The sequence below is a fragment of the Microtus ochrogaster genome, unplaced genomic scaffold (assembly GCF_000317375.1).
Source record: "Microtus ochrogaster isolate Prairie Vole_2 unplaced genomic scaffold, MicOch1.0 UNK12, whole genome shotgun sequence".
Lineage (NCBI taxonomy): Eukaryota > Metazoa > Chordata > Mammalia > Rodentia > Cricetidae > Microtus > Microtus ochrogaster.
This window is the reverse complement of record NW_004949110.1, coordinates 5,937,951-5,958,209: the sequence shown is the minus strand read 5'-3', so window position 1 is coordinate 5,958,209 and position 20,259 is coordinate 5,937,951. Positions and strand designations below refer to the sequence as shown.

The 20,259-nt window shown below is 39.2% G+C and overlaps 2 protein-coding genes across 2 annotated transcripts in view; both read right to left on the bottom strand.

Moving 5' to 3' along the window:
* Xrn1 (5'-3' exoribonuclease 1) overlaps positions 1-16,047 on the bottom strand; it is a 106,640-nt gene extending 90,593 nt beyond the window's left edge. The window contains exons 1-6 of the mRNA XM_026789012.1: positions 15,854-16,047; positions 9,977-10,209; positions 6,930-7,027; positions 4,176-4,285; positions 3,964-4,074; positions 1,942-2,024 (exon numbers count right to left, since the gene is read on the bottom strand). Of these exons, the coding sequence (XP_026644813.1) occupies positions 1,942-2,024; positions 3,964-4,074; positions 4,176-4,285; positions 6,930-7,027; positions 9,977-10,209; positions 15,854-15,928 (710 nt within the window). The 5' untranslated portion in view covers positions 15,929-16,047. The remainder of the gene's footprint in view (positions 1-1,941; positions 2,025-3,963; positions 4,075-4,175; positions 4,286-6,929; positions 7,028-9,976; positions 10,210-15,853) is intronic.
* A 1,868-nt stretch (positions 16,048-17,915) lies between these two features.
* The window catches only part of Atr (ATR serine/threonine kinase), a 105,181-nt gene continuing 102,837 nt past the window's right edge, over positions 17,916-20,259 (bottom strand). Inside the window, exon 47 of the mRNA XM_013353571.2 lies at positions 17,916-19,534. Within this exon, the coding sequence (XP_013209025.1) occupies positions 19,361-19,534 (174 nt within the window). The 3' untranslated portion in view covers positions 17,916-19,360. The remainder of the gene's footprint in view (positions 19,535-20,259) is intronic.

The following is a 20,259-nucleotide window of genomic DNA, read 5'->3' as shown; positions in this document are numbered from 1 at the left end:
CATTTAAACCAACAATTAGTGGATAAAGGGAACTCTCTCTCTCTCTCTCTCTCTCTCTCTCTCTCTCTCTCTCACACACACACACACACACACACACACACACACACACAATGTAAAATATACTCTCTCACACACACACACACACACACACAATGTAAAATATACTCTTAAAAAAAGAGAGAAAGGGCTATGGATAAATTTCCTTAATATAACAAAGGTCATTTATAAAAACACATAATTAACATTATAGAGTGAAAACATTATTCCTAAGACCAGGAATAAGACAAGGATACCTACTTTACCACAGTTATTCAACACACCATAGCTATTCAACACTGTTCTTTAACTCCTAGCCAGGGCAATGAGGCAGGAAAGATAAAGAAATGGAATTAAAATTGGAAAGGGATAAGCACAATTTTATCTGTTTTCTGATGGTGTGATTCTACATACAGAAAACTCCATAGAATACATAAAAACATATTAGTGCTAATAAACAAATAAAACATCTACAGGGAACAAGATAGGCAGTATTTCTATAGACCATCAAAGGACAAACCAAAAGAAAATAAAGAAAATTATTCCAGGGGCTGAAGAGGAGGCTCAGAAGTTAAGAGGACCTGGGTTCAGTTCCCAGAACCCACATGGTGGTTCACAACCATCTGTAACTCTATTTACAGGATCTGACATCCTCCTCTAGCTTTGGTGGGCACCATACATGCTTATAGTGTATGTACATATATGAAAGCAAAACACTCATGCACCCAAAATAAAGTAAAAAATCTGAAAAACATGATTCCATATACAAATGGCATACAGAAGAGTTAAATAGTTAGAAATAAACTTAACCAAGGAGTATATCAGAAAAACTACAAAATAATTTTGAAAGAAATTAAAAGGAGACACAAAATGTATGCACATGGATTAAAAGGCTCAGTATCAAGATACTGTAAAAGATATACACATTTCTTAGATCTTTCTTAAAGCTACCCCTATCAAAATCCCAATGATGATTTTCACAAAAATAGGAAAATCTATCCTTAAAAAAAAATCAAAAAACCACCAAGCTTTAGAGACTATAAATGTACAAAATAATATTGAAAAAAGAATATAAAGGGCTGGAGAGATGGCTCAGTGGTTAAGAGCACTGCCTGCCCTTCCAAAGGTTCTGAATTCAATTCCCAGCAACCACATGGTGGCTCACAACCATCTGTAATGAGATCTGGTGCCCTCTTCTGGCCTGCAGGCATACATGCAGGAAGAAACCTGTATACATAATTAATAAATAGATTTTAAAAAAAGAATATATGTTGGGCTTTCATTCTTCTTGATTTCAATGTTAATCACATTAAAATCTACATGAATACACCAGAAATGGTATGAAGACAGGTATATTAGACTAAGTATATTACTACAAAGAATAAAGTAGAAAATGCAAGAACCAAAACTTTGTGTACATGAGCAAATGATTTTCAATAAGGAACCAAGACCTTCAATAAGGAAAGGACAGTTTTCTCAACAAATAGTGATACAAAAACAAATACAAAGAACGGAGTTGGACTTGTACCTCATACTATATACAAATATTAATTCAAACGGATCAATGATCTAACTATGTAAGCTAAAACTACATAACTCAGACAGGGCATATCTCAGCAGCTGAGATTAAAGCCCTGCACTGCAAAAATAACCAAAGCCCCAAACAGCAGAACAAACCCTCCACAAAACTTAAAGAATTAAACATAGGGGTAAACATTATGACATTAGATTTGACAGTGTTTTCTTGAATACTACAGACATTTAAAAGCATAGGCAATAAAAGAAAAAGATAACTGAACTACACCGAAGTCGGCACCCATGAGTTAGAGGAAACATCTGCAGAGCCCATCTGTAAGGACTGCTAGCCATGCTTCACTTTCTTCCTTCTTCCAACATCTCATTTACCTTTGTGTTTTTTTTCCACCAAACCGAACTTCTTCTCTTAAGAGAGAAAAATGTGCCTCATGACTTGTTAATCCAAGCATGATCTGTTGAAAAATAATTATGAAATATTTCTAGTCTACCTTTGTCCATACCATTAGGTTTACAAAAGCAACTTCATAAAATTTCTATACAGAGAACAATTTTAAAGTCACAATGTAAAAATCAAAATCAAATATGCAGCTATCATAAAATGATCCAGCTGCAGGATACGGGCGGAATCAAGAGAGCATACTTTAGTGGAGCTATGCTCACCTTAGAGCCCAGGAGCCTTGTGACTGACACTGCATCCTCCCCTCCCCCTCCCAAACACTCCTCCTTATGTAAATCACAAAATGTTCTCTGGATTTTTGCAAATTCTTACAGGGATTAGAAATTAGAAGCAGCAACTTTTCCATGTTTCACAAGTACAGAAGATACTTAGAGGTCAGGGTAACATTAATATAAAAATCCATTCCCAAATGGAAAAGGGCACTTTAATTTTCTCCTATGTTGTACTCCCTCAGTTACCTCAAAAGTCTAGTTAACACGTGAATCAATGGTAATACATATTGCTTCTTTAAATTCTTATTCAAACAACAAAACAAAATGAAACATTTATGAACCAATCAGGAGATGTGGTTATTTATCTTAAGCAATTATTATTATATGTGTAATAATGGCATTGTGGTTAAGTACCTTAAAAACTTGTTCATAAAAATATTTCAAAAATATGTATTTATTAAGTAAAAACAGTGTATGGAATTTGCTTCAATAACCCATCCTGATTGAAAAGAGGCAAATGACTACATTAAATTTAAGTAAATTAATACTTAAAGAAACTTGCTTTATTCTCCCAGCACTTGGGAGGCAGTGGCAGGCAGACCTCTGAGTTCGAGGCCAGCCTTGTATACAGATTGAGTTCCAGGAAAGCCAGGGATGCATACAAAAAACTCTGTCTTAAAAAACCAAACGAAACCAAACCAACTCAACCAAACAAACAAAAATCTTAAGGTAATTTAAAGGCACAAGGGAGCTCATTATAGTAGCTTGCTTGTCTAGTTTTGGTTAGTATGAAGACTTCTCTGATAGGGGCTGGAGATATGGCTCAGCAGTTAAAGAGAGCTTACTGCTCTTTTATTTTCTAAACAATTTTTTTTTTTAATTTTATATACCAATCCCAGTTCCCTCTCCGTCCCCTCCTCCCACTTTCCCCACCTTTCCCTTTCTCCCACCCCATCCCACCCCACCCCACCCCACCCCCACTCACTCCTCAGAGAGGGTGAGGTCTCCCACGGGGAGTCAACAAAGTCTGTCACATCACTTGAGGCAGGACCAAGGCCCTCCTCCCTGTATCTAGGCTAAACAAGGTCTCCCTCCATAAGGGATGGGTTCTAAAAAGCCAGTTTATGTACTAGGGATACTGTTTGAGATGGCTCAGCTGTTTGAGGTTAAAAGCACTGGTCCTGAGTTCAATTCCCAGCAACTGCAAGGTGGTTCACAACCATCTGTAATGGGATCTGGGGCTTACTGCTCTTGCAGAGGACCCAAGTTTAGTTCCAGGTACCTAGACTCATGACTATCCTTAACTCCAGTTCCAGGGGATCCAATGCCCTCCTCAGGCACCAGATGATACAAATACATACATGTAGGCAAAATACTCATAAGAGGTATTTGAGGCATGGAGCTGTGAATTATGACATTTTCATGGTCCTAGGTAAAATAGTCACCTTTCCTTGGCTTCAGCATTTCCTTTTCAGCACCATACTCATAGAACTAGGGTTGCTCAGATTTGTAGACTATAGCAACATCAGTTATTTATAGTCTATGACAAACAAACAAAGCTTATCTCCCCAATTCTATAGAACTTAGATAATGGCAAATGTAGCTATCATTGCCTTCTGTATTTGGTGCTACAGCCAGTGAACTTCCTGCATTAAAAACTCCATCTCTTAGCATTTAGTTCTACGACAGAAGCTTGTAACAACAGGTGAGTGTTATACCTACCAAGTCAGCATCTAAGCCATAAAGACAGTGTCTGGTGTTTGGATCATGATCTGGCTTTGCTTTCTCTGATCTGATAAATTCCATGATTTTATGCTCTCCTTCTCCAGGAGTCTAAAAACAATGTTTAAAAACAAGGTGGTGATATACTATGCTTCAAACTTTTAAAAAAATTTAAACTTTAAAACATTTTTTAGATGAAAAAAGATGCTAACCTCATGGCCTGAGAAGTAGATGGTAACACTTTGCCATGATTTGTCAGTGGAAATTTTCATATTTACAAAATACTTCAGATGCTCATGCAACCTGGCCATGAATTCAGTCCCTATAAACAAAAAGTTTTAAAAAGGTTAATCTGAGAAAGATGAAAATAGCAAAAACAGTTAAGTTCCCAGTAACAACATATACTCAGTATCTTCAAAACAAGCCCAAAGCTCTCTTGTTTATCCTGCAAGCAAGCAACCGAACATGTCCCCAGCAAGTATCTCCAATGCTTCAAAAGTCTCCAGCAATCTCAAACGGAGTCAGTGTCACAAAAGCAGGCATGAGTTTTCCACCATCTGCAGACTGTGCTTTAAGTATTTACCTAGGAGCAGTATGAACTCTAACTCCAACTTCCTACATTTTTGCTGGATTCCTAAGCATATTATTAATTTTATTTATTATATTATGTCTGTGTATGGTGTGTATTTGTGAGGGTGAGCATACGCATGCCATGGCACACATGTGGAGGATAGGGGGCAGTATTTGTAGTTCACTCTACCCTCTGTCCACGGGTTCTGGGCTTTGAGCACAGGTCAGCTTGTGCGGAAAGTGCTTTGCTTTTACCCACTGAATCGTCTTCTAGATCCTGAAGTGTGTGTGTGTGTGTGTGTGTGTGTGTGTGTGTGTGTGTGTGTGTGTATGGCATGTAATTTTAATTAGACTGCCAACAATAACTATTATTGTTCATTTATATTATTAATAACTTGTATTGTTTTCTTTTTTAAAATAGTTTCTATAGTTCAGGTTAGTCTTAAACTCACTATAAGCTATGGATATCCCCAAACTTCTGATCTTCTGCCTTTATTTCACAGGTCCTGGGATTACAGGAACGTACAACCACACCTGATTTATGTTGTGCTGGGGAATGAACCCAGGATCTCATGTGAGCAAAGGGTGGGCTCTACCAAATAAACTATATCCCACTCCAACAACTACTAGATGTATATAATCAGGTTCACGTAGAAGCAAGGGTTTATATGGAGGGCAAAGGACAACCTGTGATTGGCTGGTTCTTCCTTATATACCATCCACCCTGATTTTTTATTTTTTTGGTCAGGATCTCTATGTATGGCTGCCCTAGAACCTGCTATGTAGATCAGGATGGACTCAAATTCACAGAGATTCTACTACCTCTGCCTCCCAAGTACTGGAATTAAAGCTGAGTGCCACCATGCCCAGCCACCTTGTCTTTTGAGACACAGATTCTCACTGAAACCTGGGACTCAATAATTAGGCAAAACATGTTGACCAGTGAGCCCCAGGAACCCCTCCAACTCACCTCCCCAACAAGATTACAAGTGTGCTCCACCATACACAGTTTCTTATGTGGGTGCTGGGGAGGGAACTCAGGGCCTTTTATTTGTGTGATTAAGAACTCTACCGACTGACTTATCTCTTAGTTATTACACACACACACACACACACACACACACACACACACACACACAGACATATGTGTATGAGCCATGTGCGTACAGTGCCTTGGAAGCCAAAAGAGAGCATCTGATCCTCTAGAACTGGAGTTACAGACAGTATTAAGCTACCATGTGGATGCTGGGAATTGAACCCAGGTCCTCTGCAAGAACTATCAGTCCTTTTAACCACTGAGCCACCTCTGTAGCCCCAATACCTACTATTCTTAACATGAAAAATTATTTTAATATGGAAAATGTGAGTATATATGATTATACCATAAAAAAAACTCAAGATGACCAACAGTCAAAGGCAATACTATCTTAAACTATATCCAAGAGAAACTGCTTATTAAGCCAGGCGATGGTGGTGCATGCCTTTAATCCCAGCACTCGGGAGGCAGAGGCAGGCGGATCTCTGTGAGTTCGAGCCCAGCCTGGTCTACAGAGCTAGTTCCAGGTTCCAGGACAGGCTCCAAAGCCACAGAGAAACTTTGTCTCGAAAAACCAAAAAAAAGAAAAAAAAAAAAAGAAAAAAAAAGAAACTGCTTATTAAATTGAGCAATGTGTATGTAAAACAGCAACAACAACAATAACAACATATCACTTGTTTGTATGGAATTTAAAAAGTTCCATTTAAAATTTCTGTTCAAAATAAAGGACTATAAAGATGCCAGTAAATTCTCTCAAGCGTATCAAGTAGAGTGATGTATATAAAGTTAAACAAATTACTAATAATTTTTATATTTATGCCTTTATTTTATTTGTGTGTGTCTATGTCAGAAGATAATTTGCAGGAGTTGGTTCTCTCTTTCAGCATTCAGGTCCTGGGAATTGAACTCAGGTCATCAGGATGGACAGCAACTGCCTTTATCTGCTGAGCTACTTCACTGGCCCTATTTTCTTAAAGTCATAAAAATCCTAGATTCCTTTGGGAGGCAGAGGAATAAACTCTCTGAATTAAAAGAACGGGTTTCTTATCCTGAAGCCAATGGGTAAATATAGAAACTTGTCTATTTGATACCAGTAACTGACCAGAATAAACTGAAAGCCCCCGTGAGTTCCTTCTAGATCAGGTCAGGAATTCTATGGAGCTGGCAATGTCCTCTCCGTATCTGCTTATCAACACTACAGTGGATCTTTTTACAGGAACCTTCACAACCAACATGATGAGTAGACAGAAATGTGAAAATATGGCTAACGAAAGCCTAAGAACAAAGAGTCTAAAAACAAAAACACATTAAAAAAATGTTCAATTTCTATATTAAGTCTTTAGATTATCTTTCAGCTTACCTGGTGTGATACAGTTAGAATCAAATCTGGCTTCTGCAGGAAGCGTTTCTCCCTTTTCAATTGCTTTTTTAATTTTGTCTTCTGCCTCCTTGGCTGACCTTAAAGTCAAAGAGAAAAAATATCTTACATTTTGTAGAAAATAAATGTTATCACACAACTATTGTTTAAAAGATTTTTACACAAAAAACTAATTTGTCAGCCTTAAGGTTCAAAACTATACAATTTTAAGGAATAATTACAATAGAAATGAGTAAGCCTAGGAATTCTTTCTTTTATTTACAAAATTGAGGCTTTTTTTTTAAATATGAAGACTACAGAAGTTGGGCATTAAAATAGTAAAAAGCACACAAATCACTACAATACTTAAGTAATTCTAACATATATATAGCAAATTTATTCCAGAAACAAGGTCAAAGGCTTTAAGTGTCAATTGTGTTTGCTATACCAATTAATGATTTTAATAATTTTCCTAATAATCAATGATATGAGTAGATAAAATATAACAAAAATAATGCCAGGGTTTAAAGATTATACTCTACAGAGGAGAGAATATTGAATAGCCATGTTTAATCTAGTTGCAATATAGAAACAACTATTAAAATAATCTAAGTAAAGATAATGACACACTAAGCTGAGATACTAGATTCTAAAAAGTTGACAAGAAGAAGTATAACTCAATCATAGATGTCAGGGATAAAGACACAGAAGGAGTTCACATGACTCTTGGGCTTTGGGTGGGGCAGCTAATCACACAGTATGGAAGAAGGAAAGAGAAAAAGAGTTGCTTTGTGGAGGATGAATTCAGTTCTGAAAATGGGAAGCCTTCTGGTATCTAGGCTACCCAAAAGGAGACAAGTGTTACAATAGAAAAGGAACTTGAGGGTGTGAAAAATACCATAAAGATAAAATTGGGAGTCATCAGTAGAGTCATAGTAACCAAAGTCATTAGATGTGATTACCCAGGGCCGAGAGTCAAGGAAATTAACTTCAATGATAATTTAATAAAAAAAGAAGTGGAGAAAGGGAAGATGACAAAAGTCCAACAGGGCAGGGCGATGGTGGCACACGCCTTTAATCCCAGCACTCGGGAGGCAGAGGCAGGCGGATCTCTGTGAGACCAGCCTGGTCTACAGAGCTAGATCCAGGACAGGCTCCGAAGCCACAGAGAAACCCTGTCTCGAAAAAACAAAAACAAAACAAAACAAAACAAAACAAAACAAAAGTCCAACAGGACACAAACAGAGCAAAGCTACATGAAGGTCAAGGAAAGAAATTACAGAAAGAAAGAAGGATCAACACTGTTGCTCACTGTGGGTGGAGGAAGCAATGAGACTCAGTCTTTGGATTAGGACATAAGCCTGTGATCTTGAAAGGAAATTTCAGTGGCACAGTATGGAAAAAAACCAGACTCAGAGCGAAGACAGCAAGCATTAAAGTATGAAGCTGATGGGGGACTTTCTAGGAAATATGGGACTCCTGGTGACAGCCTAGTATTTAATATATAGTTGTGGTAGTTCCAATGGCTTGATTGGTCCTTAATCCCCAGCCAGAGTCTGTACTTCTGATACTGAAAAGGTTATGAAGTTAAAAATAGAGCTGGAAGGCCTCCCTGAAGTTAAGTTTCTAGAAATGAATTGATTTTTGTTAGCTAGATAAGGGGAGGAAGTCTGATGATACCAGCATGTCAGCTGAGTTACTTGGGCTGTTGGGGGTGAGGGTTCATCAATGATGGAAGAGTGGCAAGAGCCAATACCAACACTTAGTAACATTCAGGTACCGAGACGCAAAGAGTAGGGTATCCATTTTGTCTAATGTAGATCTAGAAGACAGAGCTAAAATACACTGACACCTTCTGGTGGCTGAACTCTAAGGAGACCAGGCTGGCTTTGCTCATAAATATTGGGATAAAGGCCTGAACCATCAGCATCCTAATCTGAGTTTTTAGGCTAGTGGCTCTCTAAAACTAGTTAATAAATACCATGTATTGATACCTAGTGTAGTTTTCCAATGACTAGAGATTCTGATTAAGTCTTTAGGTAGTCCTTAGAAATTTAAATTTTGGTTTAAAAAAGTCATTGCATTTAAAGATCGCAGTATTTTCAATATATTTAGACTCTTTTTTTGTCTGTTTGTTTTAGTAGTTAATCAATACCCTGCCATTCTGTCCTTAGTCTCACTGGAAGGTTTCTTCAAGACCGTGTCAACTTTCTTGACAACATCCACATCTGATGCATGAATACTTCTGTCACTCTTTGTTGTTTTGTTTTTTGATTTTCGAGACAGGGCTTCTCTGTTTATCTATGGCTATCCTGGAACTCACTCTGTAGATCAGGCTGGCCTTGAACTCACAGAAATTCGCCTGCCTCCCAAGTGCTGGGATTAAAGACATACATCACCATATCATTTTTTCATACTGTCATTATGATTAAGCCTTTCATTATGCTAACAACTCATCAAACTTTGGACTTAGAATTCCTCCCAACAGGAATAGAGCCTGACTTCCCTGTTACTCAGATATACTCGACACATCCAGGAGTTCGATTTTAAGACTATCTCTGACCCTTTTATTTCTACAAATGGTGTTGATAATGCCAAGTCCCTAACTGAACTCTTTTCCCTATCCCATCAATCACCTTCTAATCATTTGCCTTACTGCTAAATTAGGGCTCATATTTATGCAGAATCAGCATCTAGACTAGGTCTGGTCAGTCAATAGGTTTGCTGCCTCACTGTCATTAGAAGAGCCTCTTGCACACTCTGTGGGGACTAAAGGGAGGTGGGTCACCATAGGTGTTCTGCTCCCCTTCTACTACCTCCCGAATATCAAAGCAAAGTTTGACAACCTGGACCTGAGAACAGAATGAACTTTACATGAAGCCCAACACAAGCTTTGAGATGTAATTCGTGAGAATCACTAGTTTATGACTTGACTAACCAAATATGCTGCTAATAAGTATAGAGTACACGAATTACTTTGAAGATTTAAATAGAAAACAAATATGAATGGAAGATGCACTGTATTATGTCACCTGTTTTAAATGATTTACCTAAAACGCCTTCCACGTTGCTGGTTCATTTTTGCTCGAGGAGCCACACCATCAACAGCCATAAAGAACACTTTCCTAGGTTTAATAATTCGAAATAACACCTCCAAGTAGTGAAAAATGTCAGTAAAGATTTTGTCATCTGAAATTCTGAAGTGAACATCATCATCATTTGGATGGGAACACTGATGAATAATTCCATTCATATCCAGGTACAAATTATCAAATTCTGGAATCTAAAAAGCAAACAAACAAATAAAAAAACAAAACTCCAGATTATTAATTATCATAACTATTTTAAAGCCCAGCAAACGTGATTCTTCAATGGTTCAAAACAAAAATAAAACAAAACAAAAAACCAAACAGGATGATGTAATGTCTTCTGATTAGAGAAACTTGAGGGGGCTTCTCCCAGGGAACCCAAGTTTGGATCCTGGCACTTTCTTTCAATCAGTTTGTTCACAACCAACCATGTCTCCGGTCCTAGGGGATCCAATGACTTCTTCTGGCCATCTCAGGTACAAGATGTATGTGCACAAACATGCAGACACACATAACATAAATATACATACAAAATAAAAAATAAATCTTAAAAAAAGCGAATAAACAATCATTGTTGAATAAAGTAAGCAAAGGAAAGTAAACAGGAGCAACTAGTAATGCAAAAAGGAAATTATGTACTTATATAGTGTGTGGCTTGACCTAACTTACTATGAAGAAATAATCATTTATTCAAAGTAAGAGTCCCAGGAAAACAACAGAGAAAGCACTTAATTAATATGGCACTCAAAATATTAGTTTCCTCCCTGTTTGCTAACTTGGCATCTCAAAGTCTCAATTTCGTCTATAAATGGGAAAATAATGCCCATTTATATCAAAAGGTTTTATAAAAGAGTATTAAAGGTTTTACAAATGATTTAATGACTTTTGTATTTGGTTCACTCAAACAAAGCCACTTACTAGTTACATTAGTTTAAGAGAGCATTCAAGACTTATTATTTGTTTCAAGAATCTAAAATGGCTATGTGAAAATGCATTCTTTCAAATCTATATGAGGAAAAGATGAATCCTACCATGAAATCCTAAATTATGAATCCTGGCAATCCTAACACCTGGGAGACATGGACAGAAGGTCTGCAATTCCAGTAAGGAAAATGCCTAAAACGTTTCCCACAGAAGGACCAACTAGCAAAGCCATTTTAGATACAGCTCTAGTACTTACTGCATTGGTTCTGCAACAAATCTGGCTGACAATGTCTTTCACACACATGTATTATTGTTCATAACAAACACACACTAGTAAAATGGGTTTTCCCCTCCTGCAGTTTTGGGACATTAAACCCTGGACCTTCATTCTAAGCAAGTGCTGTATCACTGAGCCGAATCCCAGTCTCTGCCCCCTTCTCCCTTTTCTGTGGTACTGGGGGATTAAACTGTAGATCTTCAGGTAGGCTAGGCAGGTGTTCTAACACTGGGCTAGCTATATCCCCAATATTGTTTTCAAAGTTTTTACTTTGAGACAGACTCACTAAGTTACCGAAACTGTTCCTGAACTCATTTTGTAACCCAGTCTCTCCAGTAGTGGGAATTTCAGATCTAAGTCTAGGGGTGGCAGTAACACACATGACATCCAGTCTTTGCCTTTCTTTCTTTTCTTTTTTGAGAGAGGGTCTTAATATGTAGTTCTTGCTAGTTTTAAAATGGCCATCTTGCCTCAGTTGCCCGAATGCTAGAATTACACATGTGTATCACCACTGCTGGGCAGGAAATAAATGAAAGCTTTGTATTCATAGCTGGAGAGATGGCTCAATGGCTAACAGCACTTATTACACTTGCAGAATACCCAGATTCGGTTCCCAGAAGCTTTATGGAGGTTCACAATCATCTGTACCTCCAGTTCCAAGGATCCATGGCTCTTTTCTGCCTTTTCAGCCCTCTAAGGGCACCAGGCGTGCATGTGGTATCTAGATACGCATGCAGGAAGCGCGCGCGCGCGCGCACACACACACACACACACACACACACACACACACACACACACACACATATAAATAAATAAAATGTATGCCATTTGGCCTCAATCCTTTTCTGTTGTTTTATATGAACTGAATTTTCTTAAGCTTTAGAATGACTAGAGGTTCACATAAACTTTAACTTAGCTTTCTTTTGCAGTTTTTAGTAAGTTTTAAAACATGGTAGCTTGACCAAAAAAAAAAACAAAACCCAAATTAAATCAACAACAAAAACAACCAAAGAGCTGGGCGGTGGTGGCGCACACCTTTGATCCCAGCACTAAGAAGGCAGAGGCAGGCAGATCTCTGTGAGTGCGAGGCCAGCCCGGGCTACAAGAGCTAGTTCCAGGACAGGCTCCAAAGCTACAGAGAAACCCTGTCTCGACCCCACCCCCAACCCCAAAAAACAAACAAACAAAAAAAACCAACCAACCAAACAAACAAGCAACCACCAAAAACCAAAACCAAACAAACAAAACCATTGTAGCTTGTTTTGCAAGATTCCTTGACTCTAATTCTTCCTAACTTTCATTGACCATCCTCTATTTCCACTGTCCCTTCATGACAACATTTACTTTATTCTGGGACAACATTTTACTCTTAGCTGTTTCTCCTTAGGGTATACTGTGCCCCATGATGGATGCTCACTTGGAAGGTCAGCTTTGCATGTATAGGATTATTGCTTTTCCTTTTGATGACACTTCATTACCCCCCACCAGACAGGGTTTCTCTGTTTAACAGCCCCGGCTCCCTGGAATTAGCTTTGTAGACTAGGTTGGCCAGGCATAGGTCACAGAGATCTGCCTGCCTGTCTTCCAAGTGCTCAGATTAAAGGTGTGAGCCACCATGGCTACCCAGCTAGTCAATCTTAAGAAGAATACCCACCCGCTGCTGGGTGGTGGTAGTGCATGCTTTGAATCCGGGAGGCAGAGGCAGGCGGATCTCTGTGAGTTCGAGACCAGCCTGGTCTATAAGAGCTAGTTTCAGGACAGACTCCAAAGCTACAAAGAAACTCTGTCTTGAAAAACCAAAAACGAAACAAAACAAAACAAAACAAAAACCAAAACAAAAAAACAAGAAACAAACAAAAAACACCCCCCCCACCCATTTTACATACTGTTATCTAATTGGCTAGCATAGTCTTTTTTGAAACTAACAGGGTAAGTTTCTGGAGTTCTGCTCACAAGTTCATCAGCTATTTCTTCCTCTTTCTCTTATAACCCTGTCTAGAGTCTATTGATCATTTGCCGTCATCTAGCAATATTTAGAACCAGTAACATGTGGATACTGTATCACATGACTTGTAATTGTTTTATAGACTTTAAACTTTGTAATCTAGTTTCTCTTTTTATTTTCATGTGAGGATTAAAAGACTGTGCTGATACCAAATCCTCTTCCCACTTCCTAAACCTATTCCTTCCATCCTGTTCCTCAGGTCTGCTCCTGCTCACCCTGCCACCCACAGAGGTCAGAGGTCAACTCTGGGGTTTTTCCTTAACTGCTTCTTCACTTTATTTTTTGAGACAGATCTCTCAGTGACCGTGAAGTCCACTAGTTTAGCTGGACTAGCTGGCTAGAGAGCCCTCGGGATCCACCTGTCCCTGCTCTCCATTATCTAGCAATATTTTGAACCAGGAACATGGGATACTGTATCACATGTCATAATTGTTTAATGGAGTCTCCAGAGCTGGTGTTACAGGTACCCTATGCCACTCCCAGGTTTTATGTGGGTGCTGGGGATCAGAACTTCGGTCCTTCTTCTTCAGTCCCCCCTTTTAATAAAGTATTTGTGGAAGGCATTACTTTGATACACCAAGTCTCTATTTATTTATCTTATGTGTATGGGTGCTTTGCCTGCATGTATATCTGTGTTCCATGCTCTGGAAGTGCAGTTACAAACAGTTGTGGATACTAGAATCAAATCCAAGTCCTCTTAACCAGAGCTCTCAGCCCTCTATCTATCTATCTATCTATCTATCTATCTATCTATCTATCTATCTATCTATCTATCTATCTATCTATCTGTTTTGAGTTAGGATCTCACTGTGTGCCTCTGGCTGGCCTTAAACTCAGAGATCTACAAGACTCTGACTCCTGAGCATTAGGATTACAGATGTAGGACACCAGGCCCTGCTGTAATTTTAAAGCAATCCTTACTTTTAATTTCAATCTAATATGAAACTTTCAGGAAATCTGTCTTGCTGTTCATGTCATAGTGCTGCTTTTAGTGACTGTATTGTTCTTGCAATGAAATTCCTCAGGATAGAGACTGCATTATTTTTTTCCCCAGGACAGGGTTTCTCTGTAGCTTTGGAGCCTGTCCTGGAACTAGCTCTTTTAGAGAACTCACAGAAATCCTCTGCCTCCCGAGTGCTGGGATTAAAGGCGTGAACCACCACTGCCTGACTGCATGATATTTTAACCAAATCAATGATTGTGGCCAAAGAGTACAGAATAAAAATATATTGAACATTTTAGATACTATCATATATTTATTGATCAAAGTTCCAGAAAAAGAAAAACAATTTAATTGTGTCCTTTTCCACTCTTCTCCCTGGCAATAAATATCCTCTAAATCTAACTTAACCTATGTCTCAAATAAATGAAGGACAAGTTAGCACATTGGAAATTTTTATAAGCTTTTTTTCCATATGCCAAATTTTATTAGACCTTAACATCAAAAGAATTCTTTCCAGAGACTGAACTCTATCGTTATCCTTACAAGTGTTATGATTTTTAAAAAATGCTGTACCTTAGCCGGGCGGTGGTGGCGCACGCCTTTAATCCCAGCACTCGGGACGCAGAGGCAGGCGGATCTCTGTGAGTTCGAGGCAAGCCTGGTCTACCAAGGGAGTTCCAGGACAGGCTCCAAAGCTACAGAGAAACCCTGTCTCGAAAAACAAACAACAACAACAAAAAAAAACCCCAAAAAACAAATAAAAAATGCTGTACCTTAAACAAAAACAAAAATCCCATATAAGTGACAACTCTCAGTACTAATACAGTTATACTTATCACAAGTAATTCAATTAGCTATGAAAATTTCAAAAACGAGTTCTTTTTTTTGTAAATCAAAGTCATTATCAAAGTCATTCAGTGTGACATACTAAATTATCAATGTCTAGCTTACCTATTAGAACATTTGGTTTGTCTCCTTTGTTATTTAAATATGTGAACATATTCCAATATATAGATATACAAATACACACTTTTAGAGCTCACATAAATGCTGCTGTGGGGTCATTATACACCAATTATTGGTAATAATGTTTCGGGTTTTTTTCTGCCATATCAAAGCCGCTAAGCACCATCCCCCGCGCCCCCCCATCCCTGCGCTCCATCTAAACGTTTTGTTTCTCTAGACAAAAGGGGTCGGGATAGGTACTGTTTGGGAGCTAACAGGAGTATCAAAGGTCTCACATCAATCGGTCCAGGCTATGGGGTTAAATGCAGCTCTTCACAGCTGGAATACTAGGCAATTCCACCGCAGGGACGTTTGTTATTGTTTGCACACAGGTCTGTTGCTTTGCGTGGGAGACCAGGGAAAGCATCTCACTCAGAGCCTCGCAGCCTGAGGTGAAGCCAGTTGCGACTCCCAGGAGGACAGGGGGCTCCTAAAAGCCTCCTCACTAAGGGCTCCTTCGGAAGTCGCGGAAGGCTCTCCCGGGGGAGCTCAGACCTGCCGCAAGCACGGATCGTACCTGCCTCTACCCGATGCGGCTCACTCGGAGACCGCCAACCCTCGGTCCTCCCTCTCCTCCTCCTGTCCGGCTGCTGACCAGCCCCGGAGGGAGCTGGTTGGCCCGGGTCCCACACAGCGCACAGGCCCGCGGGCCCGCCTCTTGCACCGCGGCCTGTGCTCACCCACCTGATGCTCCTTCACCACTTCGCTGAGGCAGGGATACCGCTCCGAGATCCATCGGTAAAACTTGGGGACTCCCATTTTGACCGTCGACACTAATTCCAGTAGGTGCAGAAACGAAACCAAACGCCCCGCCCGGGCCTACGCCGCCGCCTCCGGCCGTCGCTCGGAGAATGACAACACAAGGTCCGCCAGACCATAGAGCAAGCCGCGGGCCTAGAGGGGCAGGACGGTGTCGGTGGGCGGGGCATCCTGTCTACCTCGCTGCTTTTCCGTGCTCGTTGGTGGCGGCACAAGAGGTATGACTGCTGTGGTAAGCTCAGTTTGAAGATACAGATCGGCAGAGGTGTGGACTTGCAGACAGTTGGGAGAATGTACGGGTTAATTTTATGTCAACTTGACACTTGTGAGAGTCACTGGGAAGAGGAACCTCAACTGAGAAAAATGCTGTCTCCAGGTTGGCCTTTGGGAATATTTTGATTAATGATCGATGTGGAGGACCCAGGTCATTGTGGACTGATGCCATCCTTGGTCCTCCGGTATATGAGAAAGCTGAGAGAATGAACAAGCCAGAAAACAGCGTTCCTTCGTGGTTTCGATTCCTGATGCACCGAATCGATGTTGAACTGTGATGAGGAAGTGTAAGCCAAATAAACCCTTTCCTTCCCAAGTTGCATTTGGCCATGTTTATTACAGCAATAGAAACCCTGAGTAAGTAAGTTGGACAATGGATTTTGTACTGCGTCTTGCCCTTATGGGATGGCTAAACTATTTTCAACACGGACTGGAAAAGTTTCGGTTAGTTTGTGAGGGGAGTTATTTTCTGAGTAATGTAAATCTGCACTAGAGCTTCTTTTAAGAGCAGTTTCCCAGCGTTTCAAGACTGGGTTACTCCGCTTATCCTCAGTTGTTGGTACCCTGTTTCAAAACAGAGAAATCCACAACAACAAAACAAAAACAAAGAGGCTGCTGTGGCCCAGCACGCCTATAAATTCCAGCACTTAGGAGGCATTCAAGGATCAGAGGTTAAAGGCCATCCTCAGGTACATAGCAAGTTCAAGGTGATCTTAGACAACATGAAAGCCTATCGCAAACCAAAAACTCAAAAAGCATGGTGTAGCATATAAGTCTTTATCTCAGCACCTGAAGGATGGAGGCAGATCAGGAGTTCAGGGTCTTCTTCACTTACACAAGTTCCAGACTCTATCCTACATGACAATCTGTCGCAATCAAACAAGATGAAAGCCACCATGAACATCTCTGTATCTGTCTCTATCATTATGTGACTTTCATTATGGTAAGTACTTTGGAAGTTACTCAAGTCTTTCCTTTGGTACTGCCTGTCTTCCATGATTAGGATTTGGACAGCATCCATCTTTAGTCAAGAGGACCTTCTGTGTATGTGACTTCACTCTCCATGCAAGGACTGTTTAGAGAACATAGAAAAGACTCACTCTCGTGCACTTTCTCTTCTCTTTTTTCCTTTTCTTTCTTTTTCTTTTGGTTTTTTGAGACAGTGTTGGGATTAAAGACTTGTGCCACCACGGTTCGACCACTTTCTCTTCTTAATGTCTACAAACTCACACAACAAAATTGTTTTATTCTTTATTGATCCTATGTAGCCCTGGCTGTCCTGGTACTCACTATGTAGATCAGGTTAATCTCAAACTCAAGGAGATCAACCTGCCTCTAATTCCAAAGTACTGGGATCAAAGGTGTGCACCACCACCCCAAGCTTGTTTTATTCTTAAGATGTTTCCAAATCTCATGACCTTCACACAGGTTACATTTGTAAAAATATATGATTTTGCTTTGGGAAATGAAAATCAGGTTGAATTATTTAGATGATAAAGCACTAAACATTGACTGACCTTCTAAGAGATTAGATTGGCATTGTATTTAGAAAATGATCCTTAAAAATATAGGAGTCAATACAGAAAATATACTTTTTCAGTAAAGAAAAATGAAGCTAAATATCATTTGCAAGAAAATGGATGCAAGTGTAGATCATTATATTAAGTGAATTAAGTCAGTCTCAGAGAGATTACATTTTCTTTCATTTATGGTTCCTAAATTTTATATAGCTACTTCAAATCATGTACGTATATGGGACATGAAAACAGAAACAACACTGTCAAAGGGAACAAAAGAGACTGAGGCAGAGAACAGTAGGAAGTATGGGAGGAAGTTTTCACAGTATATTATATATTTGTATGAAATGATCCTTATGTAATCCAGTACTGTATGTAACAAATATATATACATCAGTGCAAATTAACTATTTAGTTTAAACATGTCTATATGAACAAACCACCAAAATCAAATTAAAATGGACACACATGCACCCTCAACCCACTTGTTACTGAAAATAAGATTGCCTTAACCCTGACCTTAACTGTTAGCATCAAGGTGTGAGTAGTAAATGGTACGTTCCAGTTTCGACATTCATGCCTTCTGGCTTATTGTGTTTTACCTCATTATACATTTACTCATAGGAGAAAAAAGGCAGAGTTCTATATAGCAGCTTTCCATTTATCTGTAATAAATGTATTATTTTGCAGTTTTCATTTTAATCTATAAGAAACTGTACAAAAAACAAACATAAAAAACATTTAGATTTTAAAATCTTACGAGAATTTTAAGTATTGTGTTTTCCATCACTACTGTACTATGTATTTTCACATACCAACCATGTGGTAGTGTCTTTAAAATTACAGAATGTTAGGGCTGAGCTGTGGCTCAATGGTAGAACATATACCTAGCATAGTTCAACCTTCAGTATCACCAAAATAATTATTTTTTTTAAGATTTATTTATTTATTATATATACAACATTCTGCCTCACTGTATGCCCGCATGCCAGAGGAGGGCGCCAGATCTCAGTACAGATGGTTGTGAGCCACCATGTGGTTGCTGGGAATTAAACTCAGGATCTCAGGAAGAGCAGCCAGTGCTCTTAACCTTTGAGCCATCTCTCCAGCCCTCACCAAAATAATTATATAGCTGATTTATTTTTCCATTCATGTTTCCTGAGTCTGTCTCTTGATTACATTTTCCTGTATATATACTAAAAGCTTTATGAAGTGAATTTAATGATGTGCTATCATTCCCTACAGGGCAGAAGAGGTAGCTCTGTGGACCAGTCCAGTCTAGTTCCTGCCCACATGTAGCCAATATAACTTGTTGCTGTTCAAATGAAACCTTATGCTAACACTTTGAAAAGGAAATTTATAAAACTACAAAATGAAATTAGGCTGGCTGGTTCCTTCCAGTTACATTGTTTTTTGATCATGAGAATACAATGTTCTATCTCTCTAGGTGAAATGTACAAGTGTGTACTAAGAAAGCAGTGTTTAAGAATTGAATCCATAATTGTTAATACAATCACAGAGAAATACTAGTTTCTCTAAGAATATAAGTAAATGTGTGTTGTAATTTAGACTTAAAGACATACCTCTGATTAATAACACAGGAATTTTAGATTATTAATATAGTCTTTGAAATAATTTTATTTTACATATATGGGGTCCAACCAAGGTACATCTGACATAGCAAGTTTTCATCAGTAGCTTCTTGTATGAGGTAATGCACTTGTCCTTCAATAGATAACGGCAACCCTGTTACTCTATTTTGGGTCTTGATTACACCTTGTAGTCGTTGTTCAATGTCAAGAACATGGGTTTTGGCCTAAAAAAATACAGAAAGTCATTAAGGCTACAGACCCAATAACAAGTACTGTTAGTAATTTGGAGCTTCTACTTTTTTCACTAATGTTAGCACCATTTAACAAAACAATATCCCATTCGATTAATGAAACCCAGTTAACTTGAGATGCTGGCTTTGATGTTTACAATGATTGACATCTGCTAATGGACTTGTTTCTATACTATAAAAATTACCAGGTAACTCTGCACATTACTATTGGGGAATATTATTTTCAGGTGTGTGACTTTTGTTTACACTGCATTTGTTTAACTCTGTGAAGCTGTGTTACTGTGCCTGTCTAAAACACCCGATGGTTCTAACGGTCAAGAGCAAGGATAGGTATGGCTAGCAGGCAAAGAGTATAAATAGAAGGCGAACTCTGGGAGAAGAGAATGACGAACAAGAGAAGGAAAGGAGGACATCTGTGGCCAGCCATGGAAAAAGAAGCAAAGAAAGGTATACAGAAATAGAGAAGGATGCCAGACAGTGGTAAAGCACGCCTTTAATCCCAGCACTCAGGAGGCAGAGGCAGGCAGATCTCTGCAAGTTTGAGGCTAGCCTGGTCTATGAGAGTTCCAGGGCGGTGGTGGCGCACGCCTTTAATCCCAGCATTCGGGAGGCAGAGGCAGGTGGATCTCTGTGAGTTCGAGACCAGCCTGGTCTACAAGAGCTAGTTCCAGGACAGGCTCCAAAACCACAGAGAAACC